This window comes from Lynx canadensis, chromosome X, assembly GCF_007474595.2.
Source record: "Lynx canadensis isolate LIC74 chromosome X, mLynCan4.pri.v2, whole genome shotgun sequence".
NCBI lineage: Eukaryota > Metazoa > Chordata > Mammalia > Carnivora > Felidae > Lynx > Lynx canadensis.
Window position 1 is genome coordinate 99155955 of NC_044321.2, and position 21307 is coordinate 99177261.

The following is a 21307-nucleotide window of genomic DNA, read 5'->3' on the forward strand; positions in this document are numbered from 1 at the left end:
ATCCTTTGTGCTATTTCTGACAATGTGCATAACCTGATTACTTAGTGTTTTACTCCGTACCTCCTTAAAACCAGGTCTGGAGCGTAATGTGATTGGATCTCAACTGTCTGTTTCAGAATTTACTGGTGTTAGGGATTATATACTTAGAAATTATTTTAAAGTTTAGTAACATTTTTATTCTGCCTCTGAATGTGTAAGCTCAGCCAAATACGTATTTTGTGGCATACTCACATGGCTAACATAAAATTAGTCTTATTGTCCAAAAGTTTTAGGAGATAAGGCTCTAATTTTAATTTGTACAAATTTCTTTTCTAGTATTATAATGACTATGGAGACATCATAAAAGAAACGATGAGTAAAACAAGGCAGATAGACAAAATTCAGTGTGCAAAGACCCTTATTCTCAGTTTGCAACAGGTAAGATACAAAGTATCAACTTGGTTAAACATAATTAACATCTAAGAGTTTTCAAGGTAACAAGTAGAAAACTGGACAAAGGATGCAATACACAGTTCATGAAAGTAGAAATACATGATTTTGAGTCTCACTAGTAGACATTGTTCAAGTGAGATCATTTTTTGCTTTCAGACTGGCAACACTTAGAGCTATCTAAGATATGGGAGAAATAGGTACCGTCAGCAGTATGTGTTGGTACAAGCTTCCTGGTCGGCAGTTGTTTGGCAGTGTATATCAAAATGTATAACGTGTATGCCATTTTTGGCCGCGCTTCAATTCTGCTTTTAAAATTTTATCCAAAGTGGTAATAGGACAAGTTTGCAAAAAGGGGTATATAATATCACACATGGCAGGGTTGTTTAGAATAGCAAGAAATTAGAAATAATCCAAATGTCTATCAATAAGGTGTTAGATGAATATATTGTGCAATGCATCTCTTGCAATGACTATTGTGTAGTACTTAAAATTGTTTTTTTTCCCTTTTTGTGTAGCACTTAAAAGTGTAGATCTGTATTCACTTTCACTAATGTGTAAAGATCAAATGTATAGTTTGAGAATAAAATGAAAAAGAGTATAGTACAGCATCCCTGTAAAATTGAACTTCTCTGTATATCTATCTGGAAAAATCATCACCAAAATTTTAGCTGTGGTTAACTTGCTTTGGTAGTTTTCAAGTGAATTTTACTGTTTTTTTTTTTTTTCATTTTCACATTTACCTTAATGAGCATTTATCAGTTTTATAATCAAACCACAATACTCATTTTCATTTTGACAGTGGTGAGGCAAGTTTAACTTCGTAAAAATCGTTTGCTTAATATGCGTTTGTCTCTGGAGACCAAATGCATATAGAACATAACCCAACCTATTTCAGTTTGATAAATTTCCTTTTCAGAAATCTAGGTATTGAATTTCTTAATCCCATTTGCATATTTGGATATTCTTTAATGTTTAATAGAGCACAAGTAGAGGAGGGGCAGAGAGAGAGAGGGAGACACAGAATTCAAAGCAGGCGTCAGGCTCTGAGCTGTCAGCACAAAGCCCAACGTGGGGCTCGAACCCGCAAAGTATACGATCATGACCTGAGCTGAATTCAGATGCTTAACCAGTTGAGCCGCCCAGGTGCCCCTGGATATTCTTTTATTTAAAAAAATTTTTTTATTTTAATGTTTATTTATTTTTGGCAGAGAGCATGAGTGGGGGAAGGGCAGAGAGAGAGGGAGACACAGAATCTGAAGCAGGCTCCAGGCTCCGAGCTGTCAGCACAGAGTCCGACGTGGGGCTCAAACTCACGAACCATGATATCATGACCTGAGCCGAAGTTGGGCACTCAACCGACTGAGCCACCCAGGCGCCCCTGGATATTCTTTATTAAAGTCAATAGAGGGGTCCCTGGGTAGCTCATTTGGTTAAGCGTCCGACTCTTGTTTTGGCTCGGGTCATGATCTCACAGTTTGTGAGTTTGAGCCCTACGTCATGTCTGTGCTGACAGTGTGGAGCCTGTTGGGATATTTTCCTTCCACCCCACCTCCCCCCAATCTCCTGCTCACGTGTGTGCTCTCTCTCTTCCTCTGTTTCTCAAAAATAAATATTGAAAAAACGTTAATGGAATTTAAAAGGATTTAAGGTTGACATTTAAGTAACTTTTCTTCTCTTATAAACCAACAGCTTCTCCCTGTAAAAAGTTTAGAAAATATAGGAACTAGAAAAAATACAATATCCTTGTTTTTCACCTAACAAATACATTTTTAGTTTTTAATAGCCTTCATAGTCTTTTATGCCTATATGAAACCTTAAGTTTTATAAAAAATTAAGCCATATTATGCATTCTATTTTGTAAGCCTGAATTTTTCATGTTAATAAAGCAATAACACTTTCATGCCATTACTTTCCTGTAATGTTTTATTTATTTTTGAGAGAGTGCAAGTGGGGGAGGGACAGAGAGGGACAGAGGATCTGAAGCAGGCTCTGTGCTGACAGCAGTGAGCCTGATGTGGGGCTTGAACTCACAAACCACACAATCACGACCTGAGCCAAAGTCTGACACTCAACCGACTGAGGCACCCAGGCGCCCCTTTTTTGAGCATTTTAAATGACTGTATAGTATTCCATTTTATACAAGGACCATAATTTAATCAATATCTCTCCTTATTTAGCGTTGAGGTCTTTTACTATCCTTGCCATTATAAATAACACCAAAACATTTTTGTACCTATGTATCGTGCACAGATACTATTATTCCTTTGAGTAAAGTCCAGTAATTAGAATTGTTTAGATAAAGGACATCAGACTTTTACAGTTTTCAATACAGATTGCTCTATAGAAAGGTTATCTTTCAATTATGTTTCTAGCAAGTCACAGTGCTTGTTGCATGATAGTCTTATCAGTAGTAGCCATTATTTGTTGAAAACCTTGGCCATTTGGTAGTTGAAAATTGTATTTTGTTGTGCTTACTTATGATGGAAGTTCTTGATGTGAAGATTCATCATTTAAATGGGAAGTAACACATAGTTGCCTAATAATGGAGTGGGTTTCCTTTTTCTTTATATTTTTATATGCTGTTTTAATATCCCGTTAATTCCAGCAGAATAGAATTATACCATAATTAACCTAAAGAGTTCTTAATGTCAGTAACTCCCTCTAGTCTGAATGTATGAAGTACTGTAATTTTGGTCATTTCTATCATGTTCTTAAAAATCCATGTTTTAGAATAAAATACAGTGCCTCATTTATGGATCATCTAAAGAATATGAGATCTTAAAAGATGTTAGTAATCTATACTTATTACAAAACTCTAACATGCTTTCTTTCTTCCCAAACAGCTTTTTAATGAAATGATACAGGAAAACGGCTATAATTTTGATAGATCATCCTCAACATTTAGCGGCATAAAAGAACTTGCTCGACGTTTTGCTTTAACTTTTGGACTCGATCAGTTGAAAACAAGGGAGGCCATTGCTATGCTACACAAGTAATCTCCAAATATTTTATTCAGCTCTCCTGTTTTTTAATCATGAAATTTTTTTGTATTTACTTTTGTTTAGAATAACCAAATTCAATTGATGCTTTATAATTTTTTTTTCAAATCTGTGGCATATCTCCTTTCTTGAGAACCAGTAATAATGCTATCTCCATTAACACATGTATTGGGACTAAAACTTCTTTTATAGAAAGTCTTTGCTTTAATTAAAACAATACAAAAATCCTTATAAATTATGTGAAGAAAAGCAACACATATTCATCAGGTATTATAAAATCTCTTTTAATAGCTTTTATTAAAATCTCACTGCTAGGTAGAGAAATTTTTGAGATTTGATTCAATTTTTCTCTTTCTGTGGTTCTGTTTTCTATTTTGTAGTGTTCTTTTCCCTTGTTTTGAGCCACAGCCTTCTTTCTGCCTGCATTTATTCTTTGCCCTTATCAAAATTGAAAATTATCTGATTTTATTTTAGTCATATATTTTAGCATTCAGTCATGCTTTTTTTTTTTTTTTAATTTTTTTTTTTTTTTCAACGTTTATTTATTTTTGGGACAGAGAGAGACAGAGCATGACCGGGGGAGGGGCAGAGAGAGAGGGAGACACAGAATCGGAAGCAGGCTCCAGGCTCTGAGCCGTCAGCCCAGAGCCCGACGCGGGGCTCGAACTCACGGACCGCGAGATCGTGACCTGGCTGAAGTCGGACGCTTAACCGACTGCGCCACCCAGGCGCCCCTCAGTCATGCTTTTAAATAGGAGTATATTTTAGAGTTTTAACATAACCAGCATGTGGATAGTAATACGCTTTACTTCTTAATTCTGGATGAAGAGCCTGGCCTTTGGGAATATCAAGAGGCTTGGACTCTCTTTCATGAAAGCTCTTTGTTTCATTTGTGTCTCTTTTACTCCTTGCTTACTTAGTTATAAATGTGTTAAATATCTCCCTACAGGTATTTTTCTTCTTTAAGTTAGTCCCATACCCCAGTTTTAACTCCCTCTCTCCTTTTACTTTGTTCTGAACATCTCAAATTCCTTTTTATGCCTTTCTGTAATATATTGGATGATAATTTTAGGTATTATTTAAGGACCACACATGTAGTGATTATTTTGAGAAAGTAATATATTACTTTCTTCTTGTAGTAGCCTTCCATTCCTTCCTCCCCAATTTCATCGGCTTATTTTTTACACAGTTACATTTTTGATAGACTATAAGAATATAACATTGGGTTGTTGTCTTGATTAGAGGTATTTGTCACTAAATAAATATATTTAAAATGGGCCCTAAGTGAAATTAAATTTTGAAATTGACTCTTAAATGCAATGTTAGAAGTATTTTTTAAATAATATTTAAATTAGTTCTAAGCGTCATAGTAGGTCTCCTTATGCCTTGAAAAATACAGAATATATATTGATCATTACATGAGAGAATTTGGGCTGTTTTCTTTGGAGAAGAGATCCAAGAATGTAGATGTACCAAACCACATTCAAAGTAATGCTAGCTGGTTTGTGTGTATTCCTCTGTGTGTTTTAGTTTTAAAATAACAGTGACATAAAGTGTACATGTACTTGCTCATTCTCACACTATAGGCTCCTTATTCTCTTTATTCCTCAGATTAAATGCATGGCAGAGGAAACATCTTAATAGTGGAACAAAACTATATATAGAGAGAAATTTCCTTTCTGTGTTACTAAATTTCGTATTGTGACCCTTAAATGTTTTGTTTTTTTGTTGTTGCAGAGATGGCATAGAATTTGCTTTTAAAGAGCCTAACCCACAAGGAGAGAGCCATCCACCTTTAAATTTGGCATTTCTTGATATCTTGAGCGAATTTTCTTCTAAACTACTCCGACAAGACAAAAGAACGGTGTATGTATTTGCTAAAAATATTCTATTTATGTTTGTGTTGAAATTCTTGTGTGTTTTGTTTTGTTTTGGAGAGAGTGTGTGCGAATGGGAAAGTGGGGCAGAGAGAGGGAGAGAGAGAATCTTAAGCCTGGCGTGGAGCCCAAGGGGGGGCTCTGTCCCACAACCCTGGGATCATGACCTGAGCCAAAACCAAGAGTCAGAACCAAGAGAGCCACCCACGCATCTCTGTTCTGAAATTCTTAAAGATGAGTTGTTACACTTGGTTTTTCTCCCTTCTGCACAGTTGTAGGATTACATTAACGCACAAAATACTTTATGCATCAAAAAATTCTACAATTTAAGGATTATAACTGTATTTTATGCGTAATACTCCATTTTAATTCCTGTGTTGCCCTTCAGTGTAGTTGTGGCTTTAGAGTTGTTACTTGACTGCTTTATGTATTCTTATCTGCATTCTTCACCTTAACCTAATAGACAATAATGTCAGTAATTCATCCAGGCTCATGTTAGTCTCTGTGTTGAGCTGTGACTACACTGGAAAGTAGAAGTTTCCTTTTTATCTTTTTTGCTTTAACCGACTAGTCCTATCCTCAGCAGACCAGTTAGACAGAATTCTTTTCTAGTGTGGTCTCCTAAAATGGTGACTTATATTCTAAGAGAGCCCAAGTGAAAATTCTCAAAATTCACTCCCCTCCTTGAGGTATAAAAGGGCAGAGGAATAGGAGTGACTCATAGTACCTCTTCTGAAAGTCTACCAGTATTTTGCACTGAAAGATTGTGTAGGTTTTACATGATTTTCTGAAGTAGACAAAACTAATCTCTTGTGGTAGAAATCACTGTAGTGGTTACTTTTAGGGTTGGGGGTGTTGAATGGGAAAAGGGACATAAGGTAATTTGTAGGATCATGGGAATGTTCTTTATCTTCATAGATGTGTAGGTTACATGACTGCATTAATTTGCAAAACTGATCCAACTGTATTCTTAAGTTCTCTGCACTTTATTATATATAAATTTATCTCAATTAAAAATTACATTAGCACTATTAACCAGAGAAATCAAAATTATAAAACAATGAAAAATCATTTCTCACCTAGCAGATTAGCAAAAATTAAGAAGTCTGATAGTGCAAAGTAGTGTCAAAGATGTGGAGAAGGAGACTTTTATCCATTGTTGGTGATAGCGTAAATTGATACAAGACCACTTTGTGAAGCTATTTGGCAGTGTCTAGTAACTTTTAATATTCTCCCTATCTCATGATCCAGTAATTCTGTTCATAGGTAGATACCCTAGAGAAACTTACACATGTGTACATGGAGAACCACAAAAGAATTTGACCAGTGCAGGTTTTGAATAGAGGAAAGGTCAAAACAACATCTATAATTAGAAAATGAGATCAATTGATTGTTATACAATAGGATGTCATAAGCAGTCAAAATGGTTAGATCTTTTCCAAAGTAAACATAATTCCTTAATCTCATTAAACACCCAGTCATTGTTCAAATTTCTAGTAGTCTCATGCCATAAATTACTTTTATTTGAGAGAGAGAGAGAGAGAGCGAGCATGAGTTAGGGGCAGAGAGAGAGGGAGAGAATCCCAAGTAGGCTCCACGCTGTCAGTGCAGAGCCTGATGCGGGGCTTGAACTCCCAAATCGTGAGATCATGATCTGAGCCAAAACCAAGAGTTGGAAACTCAAGCAACTGAGCCACACAAGCGCCCCCAAATTGTAATATATTTAAAGTGTGCAGTATGATGATTTTGTATATTTTGAGAAGATTCCTCTGATCAAATTAATTAACATGTCTGTCACCTCACATATTTACCTGTTTTTTTTTTTTTTGAGAATACTTAAATGCTCCTCTTTTAGCAAATTCCAATTATACAGTGTAATAATAATACACCAAATACACCATCATCAACTATAATCACCATGTTATACGTTACTCAGATGTCATCTTTAAATTTTTTTTTTTTCAACGTTTATTTATTTTTGGGACAGAGAGAGACAGAGCATGAACAGGGGAGGGGCAGAGAGAGAGAGGGAGACACAGAATCGGAAACAGGCTCCAGGCTCCGAGCCATCAGCCCAGAGCCTGACGCGGGGCTCGAACTCACGGACCGCGAGATCGTGACCTGGCTGAAGTCGGACGCTTAACCAACTGCGCCACCCAGGCGCCCCTCAGATGTCATCTTTAAAAGCTCTCTTCTCAACTTTACTGAGATATAGTTGACATACAACATTGTACAATTTTAAGGTGTACATTTTGATTTGATACACTATATATTGGAAAATTATTAACACCATGGGATTAGCTGACACCACTCTTCCAAAAATGGTTAGATCTTTGAAATATAATTTTGAGTGTAAAAGTCAAAGTACAAAACTGCTATAATAGTTATAGACAAATATATATTAAAAATATATTATGATTTCACTCATGTGGAATTTAAGAAATGAAACAAAAATGATGGGGAAAGGGAAACCAAGAAACAGACTCTTAACTAGAGAGAACAAACTGACAGTTTCCAGAAGGTAGGTGAGTAAGGGGATTTATAGGGGATGGGGATTAAGGAAGGTACTTGTTATGATGGTACTTGTTATGATGAGCACCAGGTGTTGTTGAATGCCTAAATTCTAAACCTGAAACTAATATTATACTGTATGTTAACTAACTGGAATTTAAATAAAAACTTGAGAAAAATATTTATTAAAAGTATTAAAAATATGCATGGGGATGTTAAATAGCAAATTCAGGTTAGTAGTAAGCCTTTGTGGCAGGGAAGAGGACAAAGGGAAATAGCGTCAGGGAGGGCCCCTTATCTGGAATGTTCATTTAAGCTATGTGGTGGATACGTAGCTGTAAATCTTTCTACCAGTGAGTATATTTTGGCCCAAGCTCCATATCTTGCTGCAGATTGGTAACAGTTTTCAGAATGATGGCCAGTTGATAGTCTACACTTTGAGGAGTACTGTACTACTCTGTATACCTGAAATATAATTAATAAATAGTGAACTAACCCCAAGCAGTATCTTTGTAACTGATTCCTCCTATCCTTTGTCTTTAATGGTGTTTAAAACTGGTGATTTTGAATTGATTCGAATTAGTCATTATTGTGACAGCAGATTATTTGGGTTACACATTATAGTTAGTTGACAAAAATTGTGTTCATGTATTTGAAGCATAATTTAGACAATAAAGCACTGAACTCTTAGTGTCAAAAGTCTGGGAATTTGAGGGGCACCTGGGTGGCTCAGTCGGTTAAGCATCTGACTTTGGCTCAGGTCATGATCTTGTGGTTTGTGAGTTGGAGCCCCGCATCGGACTCTGTGCTGACAGCTCAGAGCCTGGAGCCTGCTTCTGATTCTGTGTCTCCCTGTCTCTGCCCCTCCTCTGCTCATGCTTTGTCTCTCTTTCTCTCAAAAATAAATAAACATTTTAAAAAGTCTGGGATTTGAATCCTGGTTCTGTTGCTTTCTCATTCTTATCCTTTGCTTCCTCATCTGTCAAGTAAGGAGAATATCTCCCTCACAGGACAATGAGACTAAAGTTAAAGAACCCAAGAATAAAATGCCTAACACATAATGTAGTCACACAAATGTTAGTTGAATTGTTATTGCTATATTACACATAAGCCATGGAATCCTCATGATACTTGGATCCATGGGTAAATGTATGACTTCCATCAGACTGCAGATAGAGGCCATAGCTTTTTCATCTTTGTACCAATCCCCAGTGCTGAGGACATAGTGACATAGTGGATGCTTGACAAATACTAAGCTGAAATGCTCTGGATTATTTCATTTAATGAAGAATCTTGATAGAGACAAAATACCTTGTCACTGTACCGATGAGGCTGAGATTGAATCATGAAGTAATGTGTCCCTGCATGTACAGCTAGGGCTTGGTGGAACTGGGACTAGAACCCAAATTTGTGTGATTTTCAATCCAGTTCTCTTTCCAGAAATATTATTTGGTTCTCCTAGCAGAAGACCTGTAAAGTTAGGATAGAACAGAAAGAAACATAATGGAAAAGAAAACACTAAAATCCTTCAGTTGTTACTGTGTGTTTTGAGGAAATGTTTGTTTCATTCTAATTTACTTTTTGTTTAAGTCTAATTAAATCATTGACTGTTCCATATGGTATGTGAGCCTTAAGATTATTAGGAGGAATAAATAAAAATTGGCGGGGGGGGGGAGAACTATGGCAGTTTTATGTATCAAAGCTAATGGTTTCTACTTCTTTTTAAGGTATGTTTACTTGGAAAAGTTCATGACCTTTCAGATGTCACTCCGAAGAGAAGATGTGTGGCTTCCACTGATGTCTTACCGAAATTCTTTGCTAGCTGGTGGTGATGATGACACCATGTCAGTCATTAGTGGTATCAGCAGTCGAGGGTCAACTGTGCGGAGTAAAAAATCAAAACCATCTACAGGAAAACGGAAAGTGGTTGAAGGCATGCAGCTTTCACTCAGTAAGAATGTAGTTGATTCTCTTTATACGTATCCCTTATGTTTACCAACAGAATTGTCATTAGGTTCACCTTAGTGTTAAATTTGAGCTATGTGTTGTTAAATAATACCTTGTACAGTACAGTGTGTCTAGTTACATGTAAGTTTAGCGTTTTAAGCATTTAATATACATAAATTCAGTTCTCATAACTCTTTAGGTACATCCTCCTTTTTCAGATGAGAAAACTAGTAGAGTGGCTTGGTTAAGTAACTTAGCCTGAGGTCACACAATTATTTAGTACCCAGGCAATCTTACTCCAGAACCCCTGCTTTTTTTTTAATTAAAAATTTTTTTTTTTTTAATTTTGGAGAGAGAGCACAAACTGGTGGGATGGGCAGAGGAAGAAAGAGAGAAAATCCTCAGCGGACTCCACGCTCCGCGTGGAGCCTGACATGGGGCTCAAGCCACGACCCTGGGATCATGACCTGAGCCGAAACGAGAGTTGGATGCTCAACTGACTGAGCCACCCAGGCGCCCCTAGAACCCATGCTTTTTAATCACTATGCTACACTGTATATGCATAGGGATATGGACTAAGTATTACAGAGCTAATATTACCTAAGAAACCAGATTATTTAAGTGTGGAGCAACAAATTCAGAGAGGTTCTGACTTTGAGTTTCTGTGAAGAGGTCATTTATCCTGAGGAACTTGGTATAGATACAAATTTCCATCTGGAATCTTAGAAATAAGAATACATTATGATGCTTGAATCTCTTGGACTCCTAGCACTGTAGGGCTGGTTCATAATGGGCCTGGGGACTTTTTCCCTCTCCTTCGGAACCTTTAAACAAATTAGTGGAATTGCCAAAGTTTGTTCCAGTTATTGCTGAATAACAAACTACCCCAAAACTTAGGACATATAAGGGACATGGTGTCTGTCGATGCTTCAGCTAGGAAGACTCAAAGACTGGTGACAAATCCTATGGAGGCACCGTCACTTATAGATAGTATCTGGGACTTTAACTGTCTTGTCTGCCAGAACACCTACGTGTGACCTCTCCATGTGGCTGTTTGGCTTTCTCACAGTATGTGACTGGGCTCTAAGAGCAAGTGTCTGAGGAGACACAGGAAGTAGAAGCTGCCAGTTTTTTAAGGCCAGAGAGTGGCATAGCATATTCTGTTGACCAAGCGTATTCCACCATATTCTCTTGACCAAGCAGTCAGAGCCCAGCTTCAAGGGGATGGAACATAAATCTTCCACCTCTTAATGTGAGGAGTGTCAAAGATTTGGGGGCCGTATTTTCTAATTGCCACATAATTCTTCAGCCATCGTCAGGTATATAGTGTTCAGTACTTGGTTGTCTGTGGCTTAATGGTTGTATCTTTTGTCCAGTAATAGAAACGCATGAACTTACAACTGGTACCCTTAGATCTAGACTTGGTTGGTTATACAGTTCCAATGTCTTGGTCTGTGAGGAAATCTCTTGTACAGTGTTCCTGACCAGTTAAAATAGGGTTAGTGGTTTATAGGAAGTTAAAATAATTTTTTTAAGTAGAAAAATTATCCAATTAAAAGATGATATATCCTGCATATCACTACAAGTTTTTCTCATCTGAACAAATAGTAGTTAACAGCTTAATGCCAAGCCACCAGATCTCTCCTTTTCTATAGACTACATGGGGCACAAATGAATTGGTATTTATATAACATCTTGAGGGTAGATGATCAAACCAGATAGTTCAACTTTTACAGAAAGAGTCAATACTCTTTAACAGATTTTTGGAGAAAGCCATAGAAATTGGGGCATTAGTAGCTTGGAAGGATGACCACTGATAGGTTGTCCAGATCAGTGCAATTTTGAAGAGAGAATTGGAGCCTGACACAGTAGAACTTAAGGTGTCATGTAATTATATTGCAGATTGTGAAATTTTACATCTAATCTATTTGTTACTAGGGCATTAGCTACTAGTACATTTTTCTTTCCACTCTTAAAAACACCTCTGTATGCACATGTGTAATTTTCTAATAAAACCGTTTTCCTGCAAATTCCTGTTCAGTCCGTCCTCAAGTGCTGCAATTTCACCTCCCAAATCAGTGATTTAAAAAAAATTACTATGAATTCAGTAACACTTGCATGTGAATTTGTCTTTTATTAATCATGGCAGCATCTACAGATTTGAAAACAAATAGCTCTTGCAGGTGTGAAATCTAGTGTTGTTAGTCCAGTATATGGATTTGTGCTCCCCTTGGAGTTGGCGAGCATCCTATAAACTAGGAATCATTCTTCCATTGTCTCCGTTTCTCTTCCCACCTAGCCTCCTAACTAGCTCGTGTGCTCACTAGTCCTCATGTTCCTCAGTCCGCCTTCTACACTGCCACCACATACTTTGATTAAGACCCGTAACTGAACCACATTGCTTCCCTTCCATAAAACTTCAGTGGTCATTCCTGTCACCTTAGCACAGCTTGTAAGACTTGCTGCAAATTGGTTCCTGCCTCTTTATCCAGCCTTACCTTTTGCCACTTGCCCTAGGAGTACCAAACTCTTAGTCTGAATCATATGAAATTGCCGTCTTTGCAGGTCAAAACCTGCTGAATGTCAGCAAGTTAGTATGGTTCAGTCATTGTAGTTTCGTGCCTCAGTGTTTTTGTGTTTTTGTTTATGTTCTTCCCCCTGCCTGGCAAATGTCACGGTTGACGCAGTATCTACTATAGTTAGAAGTCACTTTTGGGTAGTTGGCTCTGATCCTTTTCATTGCTCCCATTCCACCTGTGCTCCCCTCTCTTGTAGCACTTACACCGTGTTGTCATTGTGTGTGTTTTCTTTGTCTCCAAGGACAGGGACTGCACTTTACATACCTTGGTGTATCCCCCTGTTTCAAGCACTAGCATGGGAAAAACAGCCAGTTTTTGTTTTTTTGTTGAAACAGACAGTTTTTTTGTTGAAAACAGCCAGTTTTTGTTGTTTTGTTGAACTGAACAGGTTATGTGAGACATTTCGTTTGTCAAAATTAGTTACTGAACTTTATTGCCATCAATTTTCTCATTTAGCTGAAGAAAGCAGTAGTAGTGACAGTATGTGGTTAAGCAGAGAACAAACACTGCACACCCCAGTTATGATGCAGACACCACAACTCACCTCAACGATTATGAGAGAGCCCAAAAGATTACGACCTGAGGATAGCTTCATGAGCGTCTATCCAATGCAGACTGAACATCATCAAACTCCTCTTGATTATAAGTAAGTACATTTGATTATTTTCTGTACTATAACTTTATTAATTATATAGAAAAAAGTTAAGTTAAAAGAAGAATAAAATTCTCCTTGAAGCACGCAGGTAACATGGATGTTAGCTCAAAGACAACACGAGGAAGCAAGGCAACAGCAGGAGAGAGCAGCAATGAGCTATGTTAAACTGCGAACTAATCTCCAGCATGCCATGTAAGTGAGAGTGCCTTATTGTCTGAGTCTAGGAAGTTCACTAATTCATTTTCACATATTTTAATGTGTGCCTTACCTAAAAATTTCAGCAAACTCTAGAGTAAGCTGAAATAATCAAGGAACTAAAAATTGGTCTTTCCAACAGAAGAAAACTTCCAAAGTTAAATATTCACTAGTTAGCTAAAGGACCAATCTTAGGTTGATCTGTTGGAAAAGGTTAAATTTGAATCCTTGTTTATTTTGGTACACAGAATTATAGCTTAAAAATTCAGTTTTGTTACATCTTAATTGATTCCCCAGCTTAGTTCAGGCCCTCATCCCTCATCTGAACCATTGTATTAGCTTTCTAACTTGTTTCTTTCCCTCAAATCTCCCATGTATCCTCTCACCAGACTCCTCCCCTCACTCCCCCCCTACCACTCCATCATTCAACTACCATCAAAAATGACTATTGTAGAATAAGAATCTGGTCATGTAACTCTTTGACTTAAAACCTTTCCATGGCTCCCCATTGCCTACAGGATAAAGTCCAAACTCCTTAGCTCATGGCATGCAAGATCTTTCAAAACATATGCCCCCTGCCTACATACTAGTATGATACCCCCCATTCCTTGGCAGGTGGTAAAAGCACTGTGAAAGAATAAGCTCGGGTGTCACCTTAAGTGAAGCTGTGGTCATCTGTGCTCCCATAGCACTCTGTGTATTCATATTTCTTACAGCACTTACCACATTGTACTGTAATTGTTTATGAATTTGTCCCTTTCTCTAGACTGTGAGCTCCTTAAGGGCAGGGACCACTTTCATTGCCTGTTGGTGCTTGGCACATAAAATGTGCTAAGCAAATGTTCGTTGAATGAATAAATGTCCAATGCAAAAAAAAAAAAATTGTAGTATAACTTTTAAATACTTTGTTTTTACTGGAATCTGTATGAGGGTTTTATGAATCTTTATTAGCTTTGGCTCCAGAAGAAATGGCAGAAAATCAGTCTTTAGATGATTGGTACAAAGGGAAGATCTGATGATTCTGATTATTTAAGTTTTGAGTTTGAAAGTTTTGTATTTGTAACATAATGTGGTATATGTTTTAATACTGGGAGACAGTAATTGTTACCTTCTTTTTAAAATTCATGTTTCGTTTCATTTTGTTTTTAAATGATGAGAACTTCACCTGTTTTTCTTGAGAAGTGATCACTTATCACATGCTTGGTAACCTATTAGAATTCACCTTAGTTATGGCCTTAGGAACCTCTACAGTTACGTACACTCTATCACATGTATAGATTCTGATCCTGACTTGGCTGATAGGGTCATCATCTATACTATGACTTGGTTCTGCCCTCTGTTCTCTTTTCCCGTGGCCACATTCCCCTTAATATGTTCTTGTTTCATGCTGGATTCAACAGCTAATTTCCTAGCTTCCAACCAGTCACCAGTTCAGACATTCTGGAATTCTACCGTACAGTCATTTGGTCCTTATCTCTCCCCCTGAAAGTTTTCTGCCAGTCTCTAAGATCTTCCATAGCAGCTCATTACTCAGTGCCATTTATCATTATTCTTTTATTTGAAGTTTGTTTTAATTCCTGTTGAACTTCCCCAGCTGACTATAAGAGATTATCTCATTTAAATAATTATTACCATAGGAGTCTTTTGGTTGTGGTGCCATAAGTAGTCTGTTGCCTGAAACTTTTAAAATATTTTTGTTTTACAATGATTTCTCTGTAACGGCATCTGCTCTACAACTGGAAATACTTCCAAATTATCTCTTTGTTTTTTTTTATAGTTTATATCACATGTATCTTCCTTATACTCCAAATGAGATGCACAATAGATTTCTGGTTTTCTATAATATGATTCACATATTTCCTTCACAGTTGCCTTTACCAGATACAATAAAATTGTCATTTAACTGTCCAGAACTCTTAGAAAATAGGAACCATTGCCAACATATTTCTCCAGGTAGCCTGGATGAGACATCATGCCTTGCTATCTTTATATTATTTTTAAAGACTCAACATAAGTTGTGTAAATTGTAAGTGAATAATTGATTTTGGTGATGGTGGGAATTTTTAAATGAGTGAGAAAAGAAGGAAATATTGGCCAAACTGGGGAACTACTTGCCTTCAGTTTTGCTATTATGTTGACTCCTCTATGCTGGTCTGGGCTAATTTGTGAACTTGACATTTGAGTTTATTCCTTGTGATTATGTGATAACATACAGAATTTTTGGTCTTAAGTTTTTATTTTACTTTTCTATATATGTCTTAGTTTTGATTTTTGTAGGACAGAGAATCCAAGTTTCAGCATAAATGTTACTTATTTCTTCCTGAAGCAGAATTAATCTCTTCTTTCAGTAATCTTTTATAGCCCTTGGTACATGATTCTCTTGCAATATTTGCCACATTTTGTTACAGTTAATTATTTCTGTTTTCCTGTAGTAGACTGTGAGCTCCTTGAGGGCAGGAACCATGTCTTATTTCTCCTTTTTTGTTTTGCTTGCATCCATAGGCTATAAAAGAAGCCTGACATGTAGTAGGCACTATGTGAATGAATGAGTGAGTGCCTGGTACACATTAAGTACTGAGTGAATTCGAGTGAGTGATGGGTAAAGTTACTGTATATTAGTGAAAATATCTGTGTTCTGAAAATGTCATTTCTATGGTCTCTGTTTTATATTTGTTTATTAATTTGTACCCTGCCTACTTTCACAAAGGATTTGAGGTATCTTGTCTGTTCCCATGTGGGAAATTCTCATTGAACTTTTATGTGGGATATCAGAACTGTCAAGCTAAATGTATTGAAGTAATGTAGAATAAACAACTCCTTAGCATTTTTAGACCAGTGAACATTGGGGTTTTGACATCATTGATGACATGATCAATGCCTAATCATTTTCCCTGACCTTTAATTCCATCATTTTCCATTACACTTCAATATAGAGAGCTACATAGTTGCTGCCAGCATATTAATAGTCACAACATTGGTTCAGATCTTGACCTTGTTTTATATTTCTCTAGTCGGCGTGGTACAAGCCTAATGGAAGATGATGAAGAGCCAATTGTTGAAGATGTTATGATGTCCTCAGAAGGGAGGATTGAAGATCTTAACGAGGGAATGGATTTTGACACCATGGATATAGACTTGGTAAGAAACTTAATGATTTCTGTATGATTTTCATTTAATATCCTTTGGAAATTAAGTTGGAATTAGAGGAAATGCCTGCCATGAAAAGTAAGTTTTGGAGAAAGATTAAATAAAATAGTTGCTAGGTGTTTAGGTATATGAGAAGGGATTGGGGAGAGGGTGAGGTTGATGAGGCTGTTAACTCTTAGTTTAAGATGGCAGATTTTCAGATTAATTTAAGAATATATCGATTTAAAGACTACATTTTGCTTACTATTATACTAAGTATCATATCACCTTATCATTTTCCACTTATTTGCCATTATCAAAACAATACAATAGTAATTTGATACTACCCTGGTATTGAGACTTAAACTTGGAAATTAAATACATATATAAGGATATATTCTTTATTATATCATATGTGATTAGGGCTTTATCATACATAAAATGCTTCTGCATTATTTCATCTTGCCACATACCTCATTCAGCTTTGTGAGGTAGGCTGGGAGGATTGAGGATATTGAAACTTAAGGCAATTAGCCCATCCAAGGAGACGAAACTAAGAAACAATAATGCTGAGACTTAATAAACTAGGTCTTCTGATTTTATTTCTTAGTATACTATGCTGTGTTCTCCTTCAAAGGAAGAAATCAGTTAACATGGGTTCTCTTCAGAGTTGTGTAATGCGGCGTCTTTAAAGGAAAATGATTTGAGGGGCGCCTGGGTGGTTCTGATGGTTAAGCATCCAACTCTTGATTTCAGCTCAGGTCATGATCTCACAGTTTGTGAGATAGAGTCTGCGCTGTCAGCGCAGAGGGTGCTTGGGATTTTCTCCCTCCCTCTCTCTCTCTGCCCCTCCCCCGCTCTCTCTCTCTTTCTCTCTCTCTTCTAAATAAATAATAAAAAATAATAGTAAAGGAAAATGATTTGAGAGAGGCATTTTTTTAAAGTAAAACAAAAAAAGTGAGTTTTGTAGCTTTCATCTTTCAGAATGATTATTTGTGAATGATTTGCTTTTGTATTTTTATGCATTCTGTAGTTTTAATATACAGTATTTAAAATATTGTAACGTACACTTGCAATTACATATGTCATGTGAGCACTTAATGATAATTTCAATATTTTCAGCTGCTATCTGGTTTATAGATAGAGTGTCAACTCCCTTCCTTTTCTTTTTTTCCTTAGCCACCATCGAAGAACAGACGAGAAAGAACAGAACTGAAACCTGATTTCTTTGATCCAGCTTCAATTATGGATGAATCAGTACGTTCAATTTAAATGTACCCCAGGATTGCAAAATCAAAAGTACAGGCAATCCCTAAGTTTGAGATTGAAGAGCTGGGACAGCACGTTGAAAATGGATAAAAACAGTTGGACAGGAGAAATAGAGGCAGACAGAAGGGATTTCAGGAGGAAGGGGGGTTGGTGATACAGTGGTGGGACAGATTTAAAAGTACCCTTGAATCCTTGGCCAGCTGGGACTTAAGTATTATGTTCAGGAATTTGGACTCTTTCTGTAGGCTTGAGTTACCCATCCAAGGATGTTGAATGAGGGAATGGCATGATCAGAATTGTGTTTCAGAAATATTTCCTTGGCATTTATGGATGGATAGGATGAATGAGAAACCATAATCATAATATGAAGACATAGTAAGACATAGAACTTGAATAAACTTTGATAATAAAGAGAAGGGGAAAGAGACTGGTTATTGTTAGGTATTCTCACTGTGTCTTAAGTACCTCTCATATTTGTCCCCACTGCCATATCGTCCCCAACAGTGCCTTGGTACAAGTCCACTTCAGTTTTTACTTGGCCTGTTGCAAGTAGCCTTTAGACTGCCTCTTGCTGCCACTGCTTTATATTTCCTTTTATATTTCTCCTTTATATTTCTTTTGTGGTCACCTTCCTAAAATGCAAATCTGGTTCTCTCCCTCATAACTTCAGGGCCTTTCATTGATTTTTTTCCCCCCCTTGCCATTAAGAAAAAATTTTGGATCCTCAGCATGACAAAAATTTTTGGGTTCTTGCTCCCTCACCAACTTAACCTTGACTTTTTCCTTACATGTATCCTGCTCTCCAGCCATACCAAGTCTTATAGTTCCTCCCATACACACCATGCTCTTTCATGACACCATGACTTTGTATAAGCTTTTCTCTCTGCCAGAATTGCCCCTGTCCTTTTTCTCCTAGTAAATTCATCCTTTAATAGTTCTGACATTACCTATAAAGTTTTTGCTGACCCCTCCAGATAAATGCCTTTTTTGGGGGGCTCTTGTACCACTTTGTGTACATTTTTAATTTGGTAATTACTACACCTGTGTAGTGAAATAGGATATTACATTTCGCTCAGTAGGCCTAATGCCAGGCAGTGATGATTTTATTCATTTTGAGTTCTGCCCAGCATAATAGGTGTTTAGTTTTGTCAAATGAATAAATCTGTTAAGTCCCCTTCCATCTCATTTTTTATCGTCTACCCATTTGTGCTCCTTCCTCCTAACCCTTACTACCGCAGGCGACCATCCTCTGAGTCCTGCCTTCTGTGCCCCAATTTCTGCTGTTCTCTCCTAGCCCTTCCTCACCTGATAATCTGCTTCAGATAGTTCTTGGGAAAATTTTAACAAACTAACTCACACCAACAGACTAGATTAATAAGGCCAGTTACCTGAGTCAGGACACACCGTCACAGAGCAGCAGGTTTAGGAATCTTTGGATAAGCCACCTCGATGTCCTTTAAATCAGTGTTTCTTGTCTCTGGTGCACATATGAATCATCTGGAGATCTTATTCAACTATAGATCTGCTTCAGTTGGTCTGCAGTGTGGCCTGAGATTCTGCATCTCACAAGTGCTGTTGATGCTTCTGCTGACCATACTTTCAATAGCATAAGTGAGCTAGGCCTACCTATAAGTCTATAGTTTCAAGTGCATTTTGAAGTGTACGGTTCCCTGATAATCCAGGGATATGTATCTTCAGTTTGTTAAATAAAATGTGAAGGTGGTGACTGTGATGAGGACTAAAAGAATCTTTTCAAGCAGTTATAATGAAATGCATTAATCTAACAATTTATTGGGCTGGACTTTGGTGCTAAAATGACTTCGATGTTCTCCCTGCCCTCCAGGAGTTTGTATTCTAGTTCACAGTGACTATCCCTTTGAAATGAAAGGGACAGAGCTAGTATTTGAGAGCATAATGTGCCTGATGCTGTGCTAGGCATGATTTAGATGGATTCTCTCAGCTACCGTGTGAGAAAGGTGGTAGGACCTCATTTTTACACTCAAGCAAATTTGGGACTGAAGGAATGGTTCATCGGCTTGTTCAGTCTTACAACTCTAGTGCCAGAGTAGTAATTTGATGAGAGTTCCTTTTGATTTAAAAAATCTCATGTTGTCTCTGCTGTTGTACTTTCCAGAACTAAAATCAGACATCATTTAGAAGAAACACCAAGAACATAATTTAGAAATTGGAATGATTAACTGTAGTCGATAAGGGCAGTTAGAGATCTCTTATTTTTTCATGTGTTCACCTAAAGTGAGCCTAAAGGTTTGCAAAAAGGTATTCTTCACTTGAGATTACTAAAATAATGAAACAGCAATGTAAACCATACGTATATATTTTTGGCAACTTATAGAGAAACTACAAGCTGAGTGAAGCCAGATAGGAACCTAATAATTACTTGTTACTTACAGGATTTTTTTTGGCATTCTCGTGTCTTGTTGAATAGGTAATGTTATAACTAAGAGGATAGTAGTTGAGCTGTTTCCACTAAAATTAGGAAAATGAGCACATGCATCTGTTTCTGTAGTTTTATAGTGTTACCACATGATGGCAGCAGTCACATAACTGAGTGGCCAGTAATCTTTCAAGGTTCAGTTATCTTTGACCATATAAATGTATGTATATTTATATATATGTTTAAGTTAATATATGTATTAAGTTGATACTAATTTATCTTAAAATATACATTAAACTTTAGCTCATATTGTCTCAGCAATAACTTAAGAAATAGAATAATAGAAATTTTTAAATGTAAAAATCTGTGTTTGCCTTTATACAATAGCTTACATCTGTTTTTAACTCAAGCCTGTGATAAGTGAGTCATCAAAACAATAGTAAAATTGAGACTTAAATCCTTATACCCAGTTCTAAGATTCTCTTCTTCTACGTAAAATAATGAAAATATCCTGTATAGATGCTTTATTACTAAATACATCCTAAACAGTCTTTTGTACCATGATATTCACAAGATTCAGAAGTGGTAGCATCAAAACTGAGCAGCTCGGTTTGGGTTGCATATACACAAGATTTTGCACTTACGGTTTAGTGAGTTGTATGTCTGGAAGCAGTGTTGGTTTATTTCATTGTGCCAGTAGTCGCTCTCTGCTACTAGTGGGTCATTATTGCCACGACACACTAAAGCTTGCTGTTTATACTTTTTAAAGATATGCTTAAGTGTTTATTAATGTTAACATCAGAAACAGATGTTTGTTAGCACAAAAAGAGAATAAATGTCATTGGTGTCATTCTTCTATGTTAAGATTCTCATATTAGAATTATCTGTAGTGTAAAATTGCTAAAAGAAGTGTTCAGTCTAATGGAGCTAACTTTGTGTTCTTATAGAAGAATCTACTTACAACCTAATCTGTACAAAAGCAAAAAAATAAATGTTCACATGATTTCTAGTTAGGTGTTCTGGAAAGAACGTGAGTTCATCTTCATGCCATACTCTACACTAAGAGTTGCTAGTAAGATTTATCCTTCAATTCATCAGACATTTCCTTACCCAAAGTCACAGAGTATTATGGCTAGAAGGGACCTTTAAACATCATGTAGGCTTCTTTGGTGGAAATACTCTAACCACCCGAACTCTGACTCTAGCCAAAAAAGGAGAATCCTAAACTTTATTGGAGGGTCGGGGGGAATAAGGGGTGAGCAGTGGTGGTGGTTTTGGTGAATGACAGGTAAGGAGTGGGGAGCATTTTATCCTCTTTGTTC

The 21307-nt window shown here is 36.9% G+C and overlaps 1 protein-coding gene across 4 annotated transcripts in view; it reads left to right on the forward strand.

Annotated features, from left to right (window-relative positions):
• STAG2 (stromal antigen 2) overlaps window positions 1-21307 on the forward strand; it is a 139273-nt gene that overhangs the window by 115032 nt on the left and 2934 nt on the right. For 3 of the 4 annotated variants that reach the window (XM_030306208.2, XM_030306209.1, XM_030306210.1), the window contains exons 26-33: window positions 316-417; window positions 3276-3424; window positions 5169-5297; window positions 9547-9770; window positions 12802-12991; window positions 13082-13192; window positions 16207-16333; window positions 17501-17578. In XM_030306208.2, coding sequence (XP_030162068.1) covers window positions 316-417; window positions 3276-3424; window positions 5169-5297; window positions 9547-9770; window positions 12802-12991; window positions 13082-13192; window positions 16207-16333; window positions 17501-17578 — 1110 coding nt within the window. The remainder of the gene's footprint in view (window positions 1-315; window positions 418-3275; window positions 3425-5168; window positions 5298-9546; window positions 9771-12801; window positions 12992-13081; window positions 13193-16206; window positions 16334-17500; window positions 17579-21307) is intronic. The other variant, XM_030306211.1, reaches the window with a different exon arrangement.